General features: G+C 48.7%; 8 protein-coding genes across 8 annotated transcripts; 5 read left to right on the forward strand and 3 right to left on the reverse strand.

Moving 5' to 3' along the window:
* Positions 1 to 1626: 1626 nt before the first annotated feature.
* Positions 1627 to 3279, forward strand: L3040_002537 (uncharacterized protein; the record flags this gene model as incomplete). The annotated part of the gene is made up of 4 exons (XM_066155586.1): positions 1627 to 1673; positions 1882 to 1972; positions 2024 to 2843; positions 2894 to 3279. The coding sequence occupies 4 exons, from the start codon at positions 1627 to 1629 to the stop codon at positions 3277 to 3279; spliced, it is 1344 nt and encodes a 447-aa protein (XP_066012574.1).
* Positions 3280 to 5491: 2212 nt separating this feature from the next.
* L3040_002538 (uncharacterized protein) lies at positions 5492 to 6267 on the forward strand (the record flags this gene model as incomplete). The annotated part of the gene is made up of 2 exons (XM_007290647.2): positions 5492 to 5718; positions 5817 to 6267. 2 exons carry the CDS (start codon positions 5492 to 5494, stop codon positions 6265 to 6267), a joined length of 678 nt encoding a protein of 225 aa, XP_007290709.1.
* A 320-nt stretch (positions 6268 to 6587) lies between these two features.
* On the reverse strand, positions 6588 to 6984 carry L3040_002539 (uncharacterized protein; the record flags this gene model as incomplete). Its single annotated transcript, XM_066155587.1, has 2 exons — positions 6588 to 6926; positions 6982 to 6984. The coding sequence occupies 2 exons, from the start codon at positions 6982 to 6984 to the stop codon at positions 6588 to 6590; spliced, it is 342 nt and encodes a 113-aa protein (XP_066012575.1).
* A 256-nt stretch (positions 6985 to 7240) lies between these two features.
* L3040_002540 (uncharacterized protein) lies at positions 7241 to 7645 on the forward strand (the record flags this gene model as incomplete). Its single annotated transcript, XM_066155589.1, has 2 exons — positions 7241 to 7442; positions 7629 to 7645. The coding sequence occupies 2 exons, from the start codon at positions 7241 to 7243 to the stop codon at positions 7643 to 7645; spliced, it is 219 nt and encodes a 72-aa protein (XP_066012576.1).
* A 1082-nt stretch (positions 7646 to 8727) lies between these two features.
* Positions 8728 to 9712, reverse strand: L3040_002541 (mitochondrial 54S ribosomal uL15m domain-containing protein; the record flags this gene model as incomplete). Its single annotated transcript, XM_007290645.2, has 2 exons — positions 8728 to 9316; positions 9402 to 9712. 2 exons carry the CDS (start codon positions 9710 to 9712, stop codon positions 8728 to 8730), a joined length of 900 nt encoding a protein of 299 aa, XP_007290707.2.
* Positions 9713 to 10572: 860 nt separating this feature from the next.
* Positions 10573 to 12144, forward strand: L3040_002542 (uncharacterized protein; the record flags this gene model as incomplete). The annotated part of the gene is made up of 2 exons (XM_066155590.1): positions 10573 to 11949; positions 12022 to 12144. 2 exons carry the CDS (start codon positions 10573 to 10575, stop codon positions 12142 to 12144), a joined length of 1500 nt encoding a protein of 499 aa, XP_066012577.1.
* A 2588-nt stretch (positions 12145 to 14732) lies between these two features.
* L3040_002543 (uncharacterized protein) lies at positions 14733 to 15802 on the forward strand (the record flags this gene model as incomplete). The annotated part of the gene is made up of 2 exons (XM_066155591.1): positions 14733 to 15141; positions 15198 to 15802. 2 exons carry the CDS (start codon positions 14733 to 14735, stop codon positions 15800 to 15802), a joined length of 1014 nt encoding a protein of 337 aa, XP_066012578.1.
* A 713-nt stretch (positions 15803 to 16515) lies between these two features.
* Positions 16516 to 17877, reverse strand: L3040_002544 (uncharacterized protein; the record flags this gene model as incomplete). The annotated part of the gene is made up of 3 exons (XM_007290642.2): positions 16516 to 16896; positions 16952 to 17512; positions 17569 to 17877. The coding sequence occupies 3 exons, from the start codon at positions 17875 to 17877 to the stop codon at positions 16516 to 16518; spliced, it is 1251 nt and encodes a 416-aa protein (XP_007290704.2).
* Between the last annotated feature and the right edge of the window lie 2 nt (positions 17878 to 17879).

A 17879-nucleotide genomic window follows, 5' to 3' on the forward strand; every position in this document is an offset into this window, starting at 1 on the left:
AGTAGCGCTCGCTGTACGAAACATGATTTCGTTATGTACTTGGTTCAGAAGACGTCGGCCAGGACCGTCAATATCCACAGCGTACTGACGGATCACAGGATCCTGGGTAGCTAATCGAGCTTCACATGTTGCGGAAGGAATCAAAGTAGCCATGATCGCGGCGATTGGCCCGTAAAGAAGCCAGTTACCAAGTTACTTCATCCTTCAGTGGCGTAGCCGTCTATCGCGATCTTCTGGTGTCGTGTTCTTTTGCGCCGCTTTCGCTTTTGAGAATGCATCTTTCACCGTTGAGCCTCGGGGAGCCGCATTTGCATTTGGAGGTGCATCTTCCAACGAGGCCTCTTGTGAAATCGCTTTTCACGGTGCACAGTCAGGGTCGAACTTGGTTGGGTCGATGTCGGGCCTGAATCGACATCTGTAACGCTGGGAAGGTCTTGGTGTATGGTATTGCTAGAGGTGGATGGTATTGCTAAGCGATTGCTGCACGATACTGCGTTCCTGCAGCTGCGTCGTCACACCTCCATTGGCCATTCTCCTTTTAACGCCTTGCTTGCCGTGTTTAATGGCATGAGCTCCTATCATGTTACCATCTGTATAGCTGCTCCTCCCCGAGGACTCTTCCATCTTCGAGCACACTCTCGATTTGCGATACCGAGGTGCTTAGAAGCCTGACCATGGCCCCCCAAAGATCGTCCCAGGAGATCATCGTCTTGCTTCTCCAGGAGCGCATCTTCCAGCATCGAGTCTTCTCGGTCCGTGTTCTCATTGCTAGGTTTGACACGAGCATCGTTGGGGGCATCTCGACTAATAGCACGAACACTCCCACGACCTTGAGAAGCGCCGAGAGAGAGGCAAAGCTAGAATGCTGAAGTCAGCAATTGTACCAACCCCCACCCCCCGTAAAGGTTGAGCCCTGAGGTTAAGTTGGCGTCAGCTATGTACTTGAAAATATGGAAGCCGATTTGGCATGTCACTTACTGCTCTATGGGAGACTCAGGGCTGTGGATGAAGCAAGCTTAAAATAAGATAAACGAAGAGGACGAAGGCTGCGAGTGCAGCATGGGCATATTTAGCAAGGGCTTGCATGGCGGAAGGCTGGCTTGACGTTTATGGGTTGGAATGAACTGCCTGACTGGTTCAGGTGATCAGGATAGGTTGACTTCATTTAGCTATCAAAGGGGGGAAAAAAAATCAACATTCTCCAAGCTCTAGATTTACTGTGATACAGAACCATCCAAATGCTCAGTACTGATAACTCGAGCTTGGGGGCGCGCCAATCACCATGTGGTGGCAGGCATTGTTCAGGGCCATGGATCGTAGAGCTATTAAGACTGGCGCATTCGAGATCGCTCTACCATTCGATATTGCAGCTTGGGGAAATCATGCAAAGAGCCCTTTGATCAAGGGTTTGGAAGAAGGTATAAATATGAGAACAGAAAAAGAAAAAAGAAAAAAGTGAAATCATGAATCTGGGGAGCACAGCGAACGACTCGACGAAGGTGAGATAACGGTGGAGTAACATGCCCCAAGCCTTTGTTAATTTGGCATTAAATGAAGACGCCTACACGGAAATAGGGCCGGGATTCCCTAAGAGCTTTACGCTCATGTATAGGCAGGCCTGCCAACATGTATTTAACTGTTGATATGGCCAGCTATGGAAGTCTGGTATGCTGGTTAGTTTTTGAACACTGATAAGATATGCAGACGGGAAGATCTTTGGGAGGTGTGTTTACATGGACAAACATAAGAATGCTTTGTGTGACAAGTTTCTGACTGGAAGTCTCAATTATCTCTGACTTGTTGTTCTTTCAGATACTCATCGTTCTGTACCCGGAGAAACTATGATCGGATAAACTATTTATGCGATGCCTGACCCCAAAGGGAAGAGGACGAGGCTGAGATATTGGTAATCTTCTCAACTCTCGCAGCATCCTCGGAAATTTTTTCAACTGCTGTGCCTCTGATATTAATTGTCTGTCTTTCATATCACTGGAGGAGTTTAAATGACTGACTGACTTATCAGGCCCCTGCAACCGAACTTCCAACGCATCTTTCCAAAATGTCACCGGCCTTGCCGGCGTCCGGGGAAGCCACAGATCGCGAGGAGAAGAAGCTCGGAGATGTAAAGCTCGAAGCCAATACAGAAACATCTCCTCCGGCATACACTTCGATGTCTCAAAATTCCTCTGTTGCGGCATCGCTTCGAGAAAAGCAAGATGCCACCCCTCTGAAAACACCACTCGTTGATCCCGTCAAGTCCGCCGTACCCGCGAAAGCTGTAGAGCTTACTCAGGAACAACAAGAGAAATACAATGCCCTACTGGAGACTGCAAAGTCATGGAAGGAGATCCCATCAACAAAAGGGAAGGGTGGCCCGGTCACTGAGGATGAAATGATGTGGTTGACTCGGGAATGCCTTCTACGATATCTGCGGGCTACAAAATGGTCAACGGCGGAAGCTGCAAAGCGATTATTGGGTACGCTGACCTGGAGGAGGGAATACGGAGTTGGAGATCTCACTAGTGACTACATCTCCCCGGAGAATGAGACCGGAAAGCAGATTGTGGTTGGCTATGACAACGAAGCTCGGCCTTGCTTGTACTTGAATCCTGGAAGACAGAATACCGAGGCAGGTCCGAGACAGGTTCAGCACTTGGTATTTATGCTAGAACGAGTGATAAGTCTTACGGGTCCGGGGCAAGAGACTTTGGCGCTGTTGATCAATTTCAAGTCTAGTAAGAGCAGGTCGAACACCGCTCCGGGGGTTAGTCAGGGTAAAGAGGTTCTGAATATCCTCCAGACTCATTACCCAGAAAGGCTCGGGAGGGCTCTGATCATAAACAGTACGTCCATGAAACTTGAAACTTACAATTGGTTACTCACAAGGATACAGTTCCATGGGTTGTCACGACCTTCTTCAAGCTCATTACACCATTTATTGATCCCCTTACACGCCAAAAGCTCAAGTTCAATGATGATATGAGACTGCATGTTCCCCCGCAGCAGCTGTGGAATGAGTTCCATGGAGACCTGGAATTTGACTACGATCACCAGGTTTACTGGCCAAATTTCGTGAACTTTTGCGAGGAGAAGCATAGAGAGCAAAAAGCTCGCTGGGTGTTAGGAGGAAAGCACATCGGAGAGAGCGAGAACTACATCAAGGGCGGTACCAGTCCAAGCATTGGATCGGAAGCTGTTCCAATAGTGGATGAGGCTGTGCCGGCTGCTGTCCCAACGGCCACTGCAGATGCCGCAGAGAAGGAGACGGTCCCAGCTTAGATCGCTACTCTAGAGCAACAAGAATGACCGCCATGTGGCATTGAGAATTGATTGTCACCAACGGTGACCTAAGATAAGTTCCAGGGGCTGTGGTAGTGATAAGTCATTCAATCACGTGAGACTATTCTATACAGGCTTCCGCAGCATTTATTCGATGCCAAGCTTTTTAATTGCCCGTATTTCATCATTTTGAACCTCTCGGAGCGGGTCGGCCCGAATTGAATATGAAATATCTAAGCCTAATCTAGCCAAGTGGCTTGGCAGCTACTTCACATGTCGGCGGTTATGATGAGTCATCTAGTCCGTGGCTTTATTCTAGTAAGATACGTAACCGCGGCGCGTTAACGCGTTATATGAGTATGGTGCACGGGCCAGCTTAGGTAGTTCATTCTTTATAAAGACGCGTCATTTACTTAAAAATCCACGGGCCATCCTTTTTTCTTTTTTTTCTCTTTTTTTTTGGGACTTGAGCTTTTAAGCAGGCTATCAAAGCCGTATAAGGGGGCTACGATTCTTTACCGGTACGAGGTGCCCCCTACGAACCTTCAGCTCTCTTTCTCTCTTTCTCTTGCGGTAGAAAGAAAGACAAAGAGTCTGGAAAGCCGAAATTGCATTATCGATATGCGACGTCTTTTCGAAGAGATCTTTTTTTTACCGGCGGTTCCGAACCTCTCTTTTTCTTCTCGAATACTACGCCGACTACGATCTATACTTAACAGGCATATCGATTGAAAAGAATAAGAGGATTTGCGATAGAAGAGGAACGTATGTAAAAGATAAGATAGGAAAGGCTTAGTTCGATTGATTAAAAATACGATATCGCGCTTTCGGAAGAGCGTTTTGTAAACACACCGGCTCTATTTAAAGGCTACGAACGCGAGCCTTTTTAGCTTTACGACGAAAGAGAACGATGTTTATATTATACGGATCGAGGCCGCTCGTAAAGCCATACGTAGTCGATAGTTATCGAAAGAACATTCGACGCACGGCATTATGAATTGCTTTTACAAGGTTTATAAGTATTCAGCTCTTTAACGAGAGATTTTCCTTAACGTGGTTTTTACTCTCGATTAGATAGTACTTTGTATATAATTCTTTTACTTAGCACGTCGCCGTACCTTATAAGAGGTCCCCAGGGTCCCCAAGGTCCAAGGATTGCGTTTTGGATACCCGCCCGACGTTAACAGATACAACAACAACAATAACAATCAAAGCCGTATATTTCAAAACAGCGGTATGCAATAAAACTAAAAATAAAAGTCTTTCGAGCTTATCGGAAAAATCGGGTTGGATATATTTAAGCTAATGTTGCTGAGTCATCGGTGAATGGTAAAGTAGAACGAGCCTTCGTAGATTGGAGGTAATAGTCTCGCAAGCTTTGGTTTTTTAATTCGCGATCGATCTCTTTTATTTTTCCATCAAATCGCGGGGTTTATAAAAACGTATACGGCCTACTAGTTTTTTTTTTCAATTAAGCTTTTGGTAAGGCTAATAAAGCCGTATATTAAAAACTGATAAAAAGGGGGGCTTGAGGGGTTCTCCGCTTTATAATAAAGCATTAAAATATAAGAAATTCGCAAGGGGGTTCCAGCGTCTCCTGGGGTCTCCCTTTTATAATAAATTATTATGTACATTATTCCTTATATAATAATAGCTTTGCATATATTATGTTCTATGACATTATTTATTCTATAATTTTAATCGAGATATATTAGATGTTATTATGGATAATATTTATATTTAAATGAGATAATAAAAAAGTAGGTTGTAAAATATCGGTTCTGATTATCAGCTGAATTATTATAATTCGAGTAATTAGCCCGTTGATGACACTACAGAGAACTTGGTCCTCTGCCTGGTAATGAGTATGTGTATTGGAGGGTTTTCCGACAAGTGAGTAAATGGATGCATTACATTAATGAGCGTTGAGAGAAGTGCATAGGAACTCAACGAAGAAAAGATGTATGTTAGTATAGAAGATAGACTTCATTTTGACTACTTCAAAGAAAAAGTAAATGACAGCCATTGGCCATGTTTGGGTATGTTCAAATATTTCGTCACTTGACGTTCGACCCTGAGTTTATCTCGCTACAGAGGCTCCAGCGACAGCCTCACCACATCCAGGTCCCCGCCCAGCAACACCACGACGCATTACTCATAGCGACTGTGCCGGTTCGATGCCACGTATGATCCTCGCGCCCAACAAAACAGCATGGCAGCCTCCCAACCCGTGAAGCCCCCGCTGGCCACCCAGAACACCCAGGCGCGAGGGCCACAGCCGGGCCTCCGCTACCCGACAAATGGCAAGACCATATACCACCGACCTCTGAACCGTAGTCGCACGCAGGAGTTGAGCCAAGCGAGCTTTGCATACCTGTTCGGGGAGATGGTGAGTTATGCGCAGAAGCGCGTAACGGGGATTCAGGATCTGGAGAAGAGGTTGGTCGCCCGGCAATACCTGCAGAGGATGGATGGAAAGAAGATTGGAGAAATGGCGCTTTTTGAAAAATATGGCTAACTTGATAAAATCTGTGTAGACTGAATGTTCAAGGCCACCCCATAGGCCTCAAACTCCTCGACCTCCTCCTCTACCGCGAACCCCCGCGAACCCAACTCCGTCCCCTCAACATCATCGCCCTCCTGCAATTCATCACCACGGTCCTCTGGAAGCACCTCTTCTCGCGACCAGCCGACGCCCTCGAGAAATCCTCTAACCCAGAAACGCCCGACGAGTACATGATTTCCGATAACGAGCCTGTTGTCAATCAGTATATCAGTGTCCCGAAAGAAATGAACCAGTTGAACTGCGCCGCATTTGTGGCCGGTATCGTGGAGGGCGTGTGCGATGGCGCGGGTTTCCCAGCAAGGGTAACGGCGCATAGTGTGGGTAAAGGGGAGGAAGGGGAGCTGTGGCCGGGCAAGACGGTGTTCCTGGTGAAGTTTCAACCAGAGGTCGTAGAGAGAGAGGCGTATCTTGCGAAGAGCTGAGGCAGCTAGCTAGAGAGAGATGGGCTGTATAGGAGTAAAAGGGTCATATGGGAGGCGTCTTGGGCGTTGGTGGAGTCTGGAAGACTTGGGATGGACATCTGGGATTAGAAGTTGTGAAAGAATGGTGCTTGGTATTGAAAGAGTTAGGCATTTATACTGCTCCTTGTACTTCAAGCCGTTCTCAATTGCAATTTCTACATGATATCTTCCTTACGCTTGGTTTTCGATCCATAACTCCACAGGGTATCATATCATCCGAAACGCCATTTCGACACTCAATCCTCCCTCCAACACCACTCCCACCTGGCCTTCCAATCCCATCACCTAGGTAAGCTCTTACTCCCCATCTTGAAAACCCCTCCATCGGCTTTGCTGTGCCCACCAACACCCCCTCCCTTCGCCCCCGGCCCCTTGGTCATCAGCTGGCCCAGCCCAAGGTCCTTCCAAGCCGCCTCCTTCGTCTTCTGCGTCGCCCGCTGGATCCCAAACGCCGCGTGCTGGTCTGGCACTACATCGTCCTCGTCTTCGGGGTTGATGGGTTGGTGGTGTGGCGGCACGTAGATCTCGTCGTCAGGCAGCTTGTCCTTGCAGAAGTCCTCGAAGAGGTCGGCGTCTCGGGGCCGGTTGAAGTGGATGTAGGTGTAGCTTGAGTCCCTCGACTTGGTGAGGGTATTAGCGAGCGAGAGATTGGTGAATTGGAAGAAAGGAATATACCATTTTTTGTGAATTGTGAAGGGGGAGGGAGCGCTGCGCTGGAGTGAATTTGGGGGTTTGGTTTATTGATGTTCTGATGTTCTGATTGCTTTACTGCCGAGGGGCAACGGGGAAATGCTGGACCCGCTAGCGGTCACGCTTGCTCCATACGCAGTATAAAATAAAATCTTAGTCCCTCGTACTTCCTCAGTTTTTCCTCATCAACACCACCTTCCCACAATGCATCAATATCGAGTCAAGGCATTGGGACTTTTCCAAGATGTCTCAATGCTTCGATGGAATCGTCAGAGGACGATTGGATGTTTGCCTCTTCGACCACAATGTTGTCTATCTGCAAAATGGTCATCACCTCAATCAGATAGATCTGCAGCTCTCGACGCTCCTAAATCAGGACTCTCTTGCTCCATGCTACCTAGGTACTTTTCAGAGGCACTTCCCCTCCGACTCCTACACCTTGCTTGGTAAGCCTTCCTCTTCTTTCAACTCCACCCACTCTCTATAAAATGATGAGCAACATGACGTTACACCCAGCTCACTCAGAAGCACCAAAGGTGCAAATGCTGTATAAACGTTTTTCTGAACAGAAACCCCGTTTCAACATCACTTATGCAATACGTGGATCTACATCTGCTAACTTTTGCGATCAGGTTTTCTTTCATTCTAGTCTTCTATGTCCCTTCCACCTTCTTACACATTGGTAAGCTCCTACACGATTGTTTAATACGCCAATCTCTGCGCCTTTTTCCTCCAGCCCTGGAAGATAGAAAAAACTGCCAACTGTGACAATTTATCCAAGTTCGCTAAACAAAAACCCAACCTTTTCTTTTGTGCTGCCAGCATTCGGGTTCACCATGACAGACATGGCAAAGTTCATCGCAGTACCGAACACAATCAGTGTCACGGCTGCGAGGCCCACAGTCTTTGCCCGAGGATTGAATGCCCCAACACCGCTCCGCTTGTTAAGAATTATTCAAAGGCACAAGTAAAGGTGAGTGAAGCCTGGACCCACTACTTCGACGAGCTCTACTGCCAGGTTCATCCATAGGAGCAAGCGAGCTCCAGTGATAAGGGAAGAAGAGCTGTGAAATTTTTGGACGCTCACAAGAAAATGAAGCGATCGGTAAACTGTCCCAAATATCGAGTAATGAACTTGGGGGCAATGACTGGATACACGGAGTCGAGAAAATTCTAGGGATTGGATTGCTGCACCACCACTTCGACTTCGCTTTCGAGGCTGCCTAGTACTTATCAGAAGAACCTCAACAGCCTGGAAACCTCCAACCAGTACTAGCCACTAGAATTCGCTATGGATGAAGACTACGACTCTGAAATACCCTCGGCGTCGACCACCTCGGCAGGTCGTCGACGGCCAGTGTTTTTGTGTAGATCGTGAGCAGTACACAGCACCCGGGCCCAGGGGGAGGAAGCGGGAGGAAGCGGTCGTCTGCTTGAATTTTGATGCGAGTGTGTGCACATGACAACGTAAATATCCCAATTGCCCAAGCAAGGTAAGCTGGCATATAGGATACGCCAAGGGGAAGAGCCTGAGTCTGGAGACAGATCCTGGGACCTCCAGTATCTAGAATCCCGTTGGATAATTTAATGTACAAATGTACAGGCAGTGTGTGACATGAGAAAGCTCGGCACGAGCGGTTTATCTGTGTTCGAAATCCGATCCTTATTCTACAAAGTCTGTGGACATAGTCGAGTAATTGTACATCATACCGGTACACGATAAGCCTCTTATTACCAGAGCTTGTTATCACCCGTGTCCACCGCCTTGCCAGCCTTTTTAACCTTCCTCTTCTTCCCCATACCCGGCGTCTTGAAGAACAGACTGGGCCCGTGGCCTTCTTCTACCGTATGGCTCAAATATCCTCTTTTTGCGTAGTCTCTGTAGTATTCCAGGTCCTTACGACTGGTGGGATCAGGCAGACGGTATTTGAATCCAGATGACAGCGCCACGGCAGCCATAATGGGAGACTCGCCCTCCGCACCGGGAACTGCCATAGCCAGCGGTGTGAAGCTTGACTCCGACTCGCCCTTCAAGATCCTCTTGATGGATGCCTTCGTATAGTATCGCGTCGTGACCTTGCCCCCCGCCGCCTCGACCGCCGCAATCGCCTCAGCGGATGCTCTTGACACCAGAATGTTGATTGGAGTCTTGAGCTCCTCCTTCCCCCGTGCCAGTAGCTTCACTCCATCCTTGATGCCGTGCAGACAGCGCGACTCGACCAGTTCCTTCAGCGTGATGGGTTGCGTAGGATCCAGTCGGCCTTGATCAATCCACTCCTGTATCTTGTTCAGGTTGATCGGGGACATCTCAACAGAGAATCTGCATCCCGCACATCCGCATCAGCCAAAGCCCCGAGTTCAATGTCATGACGCCATGCCAATGCCATGCCAGGGGCCACACGAACCTATTCTCGAATCCCCTCACCCCGTGAACGATCTCCTGCGGCGTCTGCCCACCCTGGAACCGCGCTGGCACCTTTCCATGCGCCTTCTGCCCCTTGTGACCTCGCCCGGAGGTCTTTCCCTTGCCTGACGATGGACCGCGACCGCGACGGATGCGCTTGTTGTATGCGCCTGGGTTGTCGGAGAGGTTGGCCAGGATGGAGGCATTGCGAGCTTGCAGGAAGGGTACAAGGAATGCGGATATCGGCCGTGAAGATGGAGGTACTGCCCGGCGGCAATATGCCGACAGGGCTGGCGGTAATCGTGGAGGCATTGCTGTGGCCGACGTCGTGGCGGGGGGTGGTGTTGACGGCGGCGAGAATTGTGTTTTGATATCATGTATTCTTTCACGATAGGTACGGTACCTATTCTAGCTATGTATAATTATCACGCCGCTTTTGCCGAGTCCAGTGCCGCTTTTAACGAGGCCACCCATCTGGGCGGTGATGGGCATTGGGGTCTTGTCAACCGAAATGAGATTTGTTACATCGTACATTCTTCAGACTCCAGCAGAGTAGTCATCCGGAACGGAACAACGGGACCCGATGCGATGTCGATACGGAATCCCTCTTGGGAATGTTGAATCGTGATATCTTCCATTCTGTCTCTCGCTGCCCCCGAACGTGCTTTCCAATCTGGGAAAACTCTTCGGCAATATCAATATCCATATTAAACATATCCCGACGCCGACAACAACCCGGCTCCCCGACCACCATGGGCCGCGTCCACATCAACAAGCGGCGGCTTCTCGTAGTGCTCGTCTCTTCCGGCTCTGTGTTCCTCCCATTCAACTTTCTCTTGCTTTCTGTGTCCGACTGATCAAGGTTTAAGGAAGTGGCATTCCCTCTCCTGGGGCAATTGCATGTCCTGAACAGCTTTTACCGGGACCAGAACCAGGAGAGTGGGTACTTTGCCGAACTTGCAGCCATCAATGATGACCACCCCATCACGAGTCTCATGAGGGCAGTGGATGAGGCCTTGATGCAATATGAGAGAGGAAGATCCAAAACCTTCAGAGAGACTCTGTAAAGGTACTGAAAGAGGTATGGAAGGCATCCGCCGCCAGGCTTCCACCAATGGTACAAGTACGCACGCGAGCGGAACGTGTACAATATTGACGACTTCGACCAAATCATGCACGATCTTCGGCCCTTCTGGGGCATTGAGCCGGCCAACATTCGAAAGCTTGCTGCGTACATGCACAAGACCAGTGATGGCATCTCAGGAATGCACATCCGAAACAAAAAGGTCAAAGAAATGACCAATGCCAACTGGCGTGAAGAGGCCTTCAGGAAAAGTATCCGACCATTTGTCAAATTTCTACCGGACATAGACATTTCCATGAACATTCATGATCAGCCGCGAGTGGCTGTTCCCTGGGATGATATGCAGGAGCTCTTGCGACTTGAAGTCGCCAACCGACACATCAACCCAGATACCCTGCCTCAGTTTTCACAAGGCTTGTCAAATCTCTATGACGCGAAAACCAGTTCTCCCGAGACTATTGATCCGAATTTCTTTGGAGCTTCGAGAGAACCTTATATGAGCATTGCGCAGGAAGCATGTCCGCCACTATTCCAAGCCAGGAACCAGACGGTGGGATTTGGAAGCGATTGGCACAGGGGCATCCATGGATTCATCACAAACTCCAACCGCTCTTCAGATCTACGTGTCGTAGGTCCTGATATTCAAGACAAGCACGGTCTTCTGTTCGCTTCAAGTACGATGACGGCCAGTAGACAGCTCCTCCCAATATTTGGAGAATGCAAAACAAACATTAACAGCGACATCCTGTTCCCAGCGAACATGTACACCATGTCTGATAATCGATACGTCTACGACGAGACTTACGATATCGATTGGGCCGAAAAAAACGACACGCTCTTGTGGAGAGGCGTGACTTCACGAGGAGCCAACACGATTGATAACTGGGAACAGATGCATAGATCTCGGCTTGTTCTCTTGACCAACGCGACGATCCAGGCGGACAAAGAAGTCCAAATCCTCAGTGAAGATCCAGACCTGAAAAGCTCATACCACACCTTCAACCATTTCAATGCCAGCGACTTCGCTGCCCAGCATACAGATGTTAGTTTCACGGCGGGCATTTCCTGTCTTCCGGATTGCAAATTCCTCGGCAATTTCCTGTCGTACAAGACGGTTTCGGAGCTGAGCAAGCAGTTTATGTCCAAGTACCTCATCGACGTTGATGGGCACTCATTCTCGGGGAGATGGTACGCCTTTCTGAAGAGCAAGAGCTTGGGTATCAAGATCACGATCTTCAGAGAGTGGCATGACTCGATACTATTTGCTTGGAGGCATTTCGTCCCGCTCGATACCTCATACGAAGAGCTTTACAGCATTCTGACCTATTTCATAGGCATCGGATCGGCGTCCAGCTCTCTCAAAGAAGGGGCTCTGTACGTGCCTCGGCATGAATTTGCCGTTCGACGCTTGGGAAAACAAGGCAGAGAGTGGGCGGGGAAGGTGCTGAGGCGTGAGGACAATGATGTGATTTTTTTCTTTTTTCCCTCTGTAATAATGCGAGAGCTGTGCATGTTGACCATTCAAACCCGCTTCCAGATCTACACGTTCCGGCTCCTTCTCGAGTATGCCCGAGTCAGCGATGACAATCGACACCCCATCGGCTACGGGGGCGATGGGAGCGAGATGGACGAATTCGATGAGAGGCACCCCTTTCCGTAGATCGGTAGGTATGTATATATGCTGTATGCGTCTCTGTCTTTTTTCTTGGAGTTCCAGGTGCATGCAGGCAGGCTTGGAGCGCCTGGTCGAGAGAGCAGGTGGAGCGGATCTGAGCATGGTGGAAGATGATACCCCCCTTTAATGCCATTTTAATGTGCAGGTAACAGGTAGAGAGATGATTTGTCGTGAGCTGTAGGGCTATAAAATACTAGAAACTGCAATGTGCATTGCAGGTCTGCTTTTGCATAACATAATTCCCATGTTTTTCTTTTTTTCTGGTCCTCGTACAACTAATATACATACAGATATATATATATATATATATATTATTATACTTATCTTTACCCCCGAGAATCATAACTTGAGAGAGAAACGAGAGATGGATGGATATTATTTCGCTATTGTTGCAAGTTGTCTTACTGCTGAGGAAGTAAGTACTTTTGATTTTTGTAGTGATCTATTTATTTATGTATGTATATATGTCTAACCTTCTCTACCTTGCACTTTTTCTTCATCCGTCAATTGTTTACCAGACCACCAACCGAGATAAGATCCCTTTTCTCTGTAATGGGAATTAGGATTGGGGTTGGGATTGGGATTAATTATGGGCCCCTCCTTTCTTTCATTCTTTTCCCTTGAAGCCCTATTTTGTTTTGTTTTGTTCAAGCACAAACAGACAGGTAAGGAGCGGGAGAGGGGAAGGGGGTATTTTTGAACTGTGCCTGGGAATGGTATAGAAGTGGATTTTGCACTTAACTGATCCAAAGAAAAAAAAAAAAAGAAAAAAAAGGGAAAACCATTGTTTTCTTCTTCTGATGTGTCAGGTGCTAGGTAAGTAATTTTTATCCCCTTCCTTTACTCGTAGAGAAAGAAATAAAGAAGAAGAAGAAGAAGAAAAAGAAGAAGGGGGAGGAGACAGCAAGACAGCGGCTTCTTCTCCCCCCCCTCCCCCACCCCCTCCTTCCCCCTGCTTCTTCTTTGAAAACGGTTGTTATAAGCAGGAAGAAAGAGAAGAGAAGATAAAAGGGACGCAGGGAGGTATGGATGACTGCGTTGGCGGGCGATGGAATCGTAAAGACAACAGATTCTTTCGTTGTATCCTGTACGTATCCGTGTATCACCTACCCAGGAAGTAACTTTGCTCTCCCCTTCCCCTCTCTTTCTACTGTTACAGCTAGTTTGTACAATAAGCTTGGTTATGGCATGATTCCTTTTGTGTGTAGTTTTTTGTGTGTGGCTTATTTTCATTTGATGCAGTGACCCCTCTCTTTCTTCATCCGCTCTCATCGTTGTCGTTGTCATCGTCGTCTTCTTATCCTGCATACACCGCCGGTACCGATCAGAAGAAAAAAACTCCAGGAGCCGAGCGATCACACTTGGGAGAGTATTCATGCGGCGCCTGCGTCACAGAAAGAGGCAGGAGGATACAGGAAGAAGCCGGTGTTGGCTCTGAATGGTAGGAAGTACGAGAGGTGTTAGGCCCGAGCTTTTTCTATGGCAAATTAGAGTAATTCAAATATATACATATATATATATTCTTGGGGTAGGCTGCATTAGAGGTGAAGCGTTTATTTGCGCCTTATGGGTAAGTAAGATTGGGAAGTTGATGTGGACCTCATATAAAGCGATCCCAGCCCCGTCTTCCATCAACTGGCGGAACTCGGGGGCCATGGCTTAGTGGCTCAAGCCCTCAAGTTCCTGTCCAGTTGGTGTAGAATTCGCCGTGAGACCCTTCGCCCAATTATCATCGGAAAAACCTATTCAGTTAGGTTTATAGACTAGAACCTCATATCATCATCCCGTATCCGATGATATGAGCTTCTGGTTGAGTTTTGCCTTTGTTATTACTATTTATATATATTTTTTCCCCATTTTCTAGGCATTCTTTTCAAAGGATTCTGTTACTGTTATTGATGGTGATGATTTACCGGGGTGGGTCCGGGACTATTGCAGATTTTATCACTGTAAGAGGAGTTACAGCAGCTCGGGACCTAGATCGAAAGCTAGTAGGAGAGTAATGCTAGTATTTCAGGCAGAGAGAAGGTCGGGTCCAATGGATACTTTCGGAATCGAAATGAGGAATTATGGTGAAGTGAGCCGCAAACCTGCGGACCGGAAGTTCAGGGGCTCGCTTAGCCGATCAACAACTCTCCACTCCTGGCGATCATCCAGCCCGGGCTGAGTTTGATTTCTGGGCGCTTGTACAGTTACTACGCAGAGGAAATCGGACGATCTAACCTTGTCGACTTATCAAAGGATCCGGGTACTTCGTGGCACTTTGTAGCTCTACATGTGAAAGAAGAAGCAAGGGCGTAAAGAAAGCCTTGCGCCGGGCAAAGAAGTTTGACGAGCAATGATGCTGCCCACTTACTTTGATCTCTCCATTCAAGAAACTATCATCCCTTTAGGATATGACTCAAGATTGTTGTAGACCCAGCTCAAAGCCGATCCATGGCTTTTTTTGTCCACACACCCCCCCTTTATCCTTCCCCACTCCTCTTCACAGATCAAATATCCTTCCTCTTTCCCCCTTCCTGCCTTCCAAATCGCGCGCACCTACTAATACCAGTAGTGCACCCAGCTCACCAATGGAGACGATTCGCCAACCTTCAAACGCGCAACTAGAAACTGACACCCCCTCCAATCTCGCCATCGTCGCCAAATACTACTGGATTTTCTCGGGTCCGGTATTTGTGTTTCCAGCACTCGCGTGGATCATCTACAAAGTCTACCAAGGGAAACCTTACACCTTCGATAGAAGATTCCCCTGGTGTCATCGAGCGCTGTCGAGTCCGAGCGCGAGACGGAACGCGGAGGAGCGAGATGAGCGGCAGGACCCTTTGCAGACGCTGCGAGGCGATGAGTCTAGGATGGGATCAGGAGATGTGGAGGAGGAAGGAGAGGTCGGAAAGAGAGCAGGCGATCCAAGTATGCGCACACTACCACGGCGCTCAGTGCCAGCGTTGCGAGGACAGTTCATGCGGAAGATGCCGGGTGGTACTGATCGGCGGGAACGGGGGCCGAGGAGAGACAGCAAGAACCGAAGACGACAGCGGGAGCGGCAGAGATCGGTATCGATGGTCGAACTCCCACGAGGGGGCGGATTGGAGGGAGCGGGACGGCCTATACAGCCACGGCCGTGGGAGGGAGGTGTTCTACCGCTGGGGTTCAAGCTACCCACCATTGCAGCGACCGCGCCGCTTCTGCCGACCCAGTGGCGAGATGGGTCAGGGGTCCGATTACTATCGGCTTCAGGAACTCCCGACGGGTCAATACCAGAATCACAACACCTGGCAGGCCCAAGAGAGGTCCCGTTGGCAGTCTCAACGCCAGAGTCCGGATCGCAACCGCCAAACTCAGGACAGGTCCCGTCAGCAACCACTGCAGGACAACCAGGATCGTCAAAACTTGTACCCCAGCCGCAACCAAGACAGTCCTCACTCCCCGTCCCGAGCCAGAGGATCCGGCAACTACCCAGCGCAAAACCATCATCCGGAAACTAATGAGCTTCCCGGGTACCCGGCTTGGTTTTGGAGCAGACGAGTTGCTTGGTTCGGGTCTGTTCCGTTTGATGAAGATGGCCAAGGATATGGGTATCGCAGTCGCGGAAGAGAAGAGAGATGTACTGCATGTGGTGCTGATGAGGGACGAGAGATGAGGAGTAGAGGGAGGAGAGGTGGGAAGAAGAGAGGTGGAGGGTTGTGGGGTCGTATCTTGGGGGTTTGAGCGTTACGACAGTGACAGACGTGCCTAAGGACTTGGGGTTGTCATGGAGCCATGCAGTATTCTGTTTTTTTTTTTGTGGAAGTAGGTGTATTTTCTGCTCAGTAGACAACCGAGATTTGATGTTATGTTCGGGCTCAGGGGCTTGGCTTGCTTCGCTCAAAGCATCTAAACTCTGTTGACATCCAATCCAACATCCCTTCCGCCCATCTGCATTTGTTATACAGCTCTGCTTGTTGTGAGTGATAATATTTACTCCGAATTTATGCAGTAATTATGTGAGTAATAATGCTTTGCAGCAACGTAGTGTTGAAGAATTTCTCTAAGCTGCAGCAGCAAGACGATCTGGCGAGTTGCCATATATCCGGACCATCACTCTTGCACTGTTTGAAGAGAGAGGCAGGCCACCAGAAGAAAGTGTGTTAGGGAAGTAACTTCGAGGAATCATGAAGCTGTTATAGCCTAGGATTGCTATTGCTAGTCGTGCCATCCCAGCCTTGACTATCCAACTGAGCCTGGATGATCTTGGCTTCTTCCCGCCAACTCTGGGCAAAAATGTAGTGGTGATATTATGGGCTTCGCACGCTGACGAGCATCCTTATCCAAGAGAGAATTTAACTGCCCAGCTCGTATTTGTGGGCGTCACCTTCATAGAGGAGCTTCAGCACCGGCATTGCCCAAAACCTCTTCAATCACATCTTCAGCCCCAATCCCCTCTAACAATGCCGATATAGCATCTAAATCGCTGCCCCATTGCATGCTTCGCTCATTTTCAGGCTTAACGATATGGATACGGTGTGGGAATATTTTCCTGGCAGCGAGGGCTATGAGAGAGGGTGTAGCGTATTCCAAGCTATGTAGGGGGGCAAGACACTTTGCCAGCTTATCAAGGTGTTTGGACGAGGTTGCTGAGATACCGCCAGCGACAGCCCGGTGAATACGTAAGAAGGATATGATATCTTGTTGGTAGCGCTTTACTTCTACACTGACTGTAGCGACTTCGGCTAAGGTGGACAAGTGTTCGATGTCCTGGATTCGATTAGCACTTTGAGTCAAGAATGGTAGTCCTTCGAAGGGTGCTAACAATAGCTGATATCGTTGGCCACAGGGACCCCTCATTCTCAGGAGTAGGACTCTTCTTCACCACAGAAGATATCGAGTCCCCATCATCATACATGTCTTCCAGATTCGGAAGCCCATCCTCCGGATCGTGAAAGTGTGAAATGAACATATAGTCATTCAAATGCTTCGTCAACCTGGGTCCCTCCCCGCCTCCCAGCAACGCAATGAACAAAAAGCGTCTCGGCACATTATGGACTGATGTTCTGGTGTATATCCTCCCTGTTTGCATAAGCTCCAAAGCCTGTATTTGGACCTGTTTGGGAGCCTCGTCCAAATTTTTGGCAATGATGACGTTCGCGATTGACTTGTTGTCACTGCTGAAGGTCTCGGTGACTGGAGAACGATTTGCAGATGCAAAGGCGGGTGTGTTAAGGAAGTTGGAGTCTTGTCTGGTTCTTATAGACGAGTTCGAGCGGGTACGAGTGCGCTCTACGGATAGAATGGCGTGGGCGAAGTCGTCGAGGGTTGTATGCTCGTAGCAGTCGACAACGGCGTTGGATAGACCAAAGACTTTCGAGGCGATCTACGTATTGTGATTATTATTAGAGATTGCCAGTTGAGCAGAATGTAACATCTCACCAGCTGCAGCTCCTGGACCAGATCGTCTATTGCATCCGGCTCGGTATCAATGATACAATGCTCCTCTGCAACGAGGCAGATCAAAGCCGCGAGTTCCAAGTCGCTCAGTTCCTGGACCTTCCCAATGTCGAAATCTTCTGCCATTAGGCCACAGGGAGGAGTCGCTCCCCCATATCCATATCCAGGTCCAAAGTGATTTCCCTCTGTCGGATAGTCACTCGAGCAGGAATCACTGGTTGCTGCTGTTGTGGTTGTCGTCGGGTCGGGACTGTGACGGACGTCGTTGATGTGGATAGATGTTCCAGACATGT

Source organism: Drepanopeziza brunnea, assembly GCF_022702325.1.
Source record: "Drepanopeziza brunnea f. sp. 'multigermtubi' strain 214-2 chromosome Unknown ctg3, whole genome shotgun sequence".
NCBI classification, from domain to species: Eukaryota; Fungi; Ascomycota; class Leotiomycetes; order Helotiales; family Drepanopezizaceae; genus Drepanopeziza; species Drepanopeziza brunnea.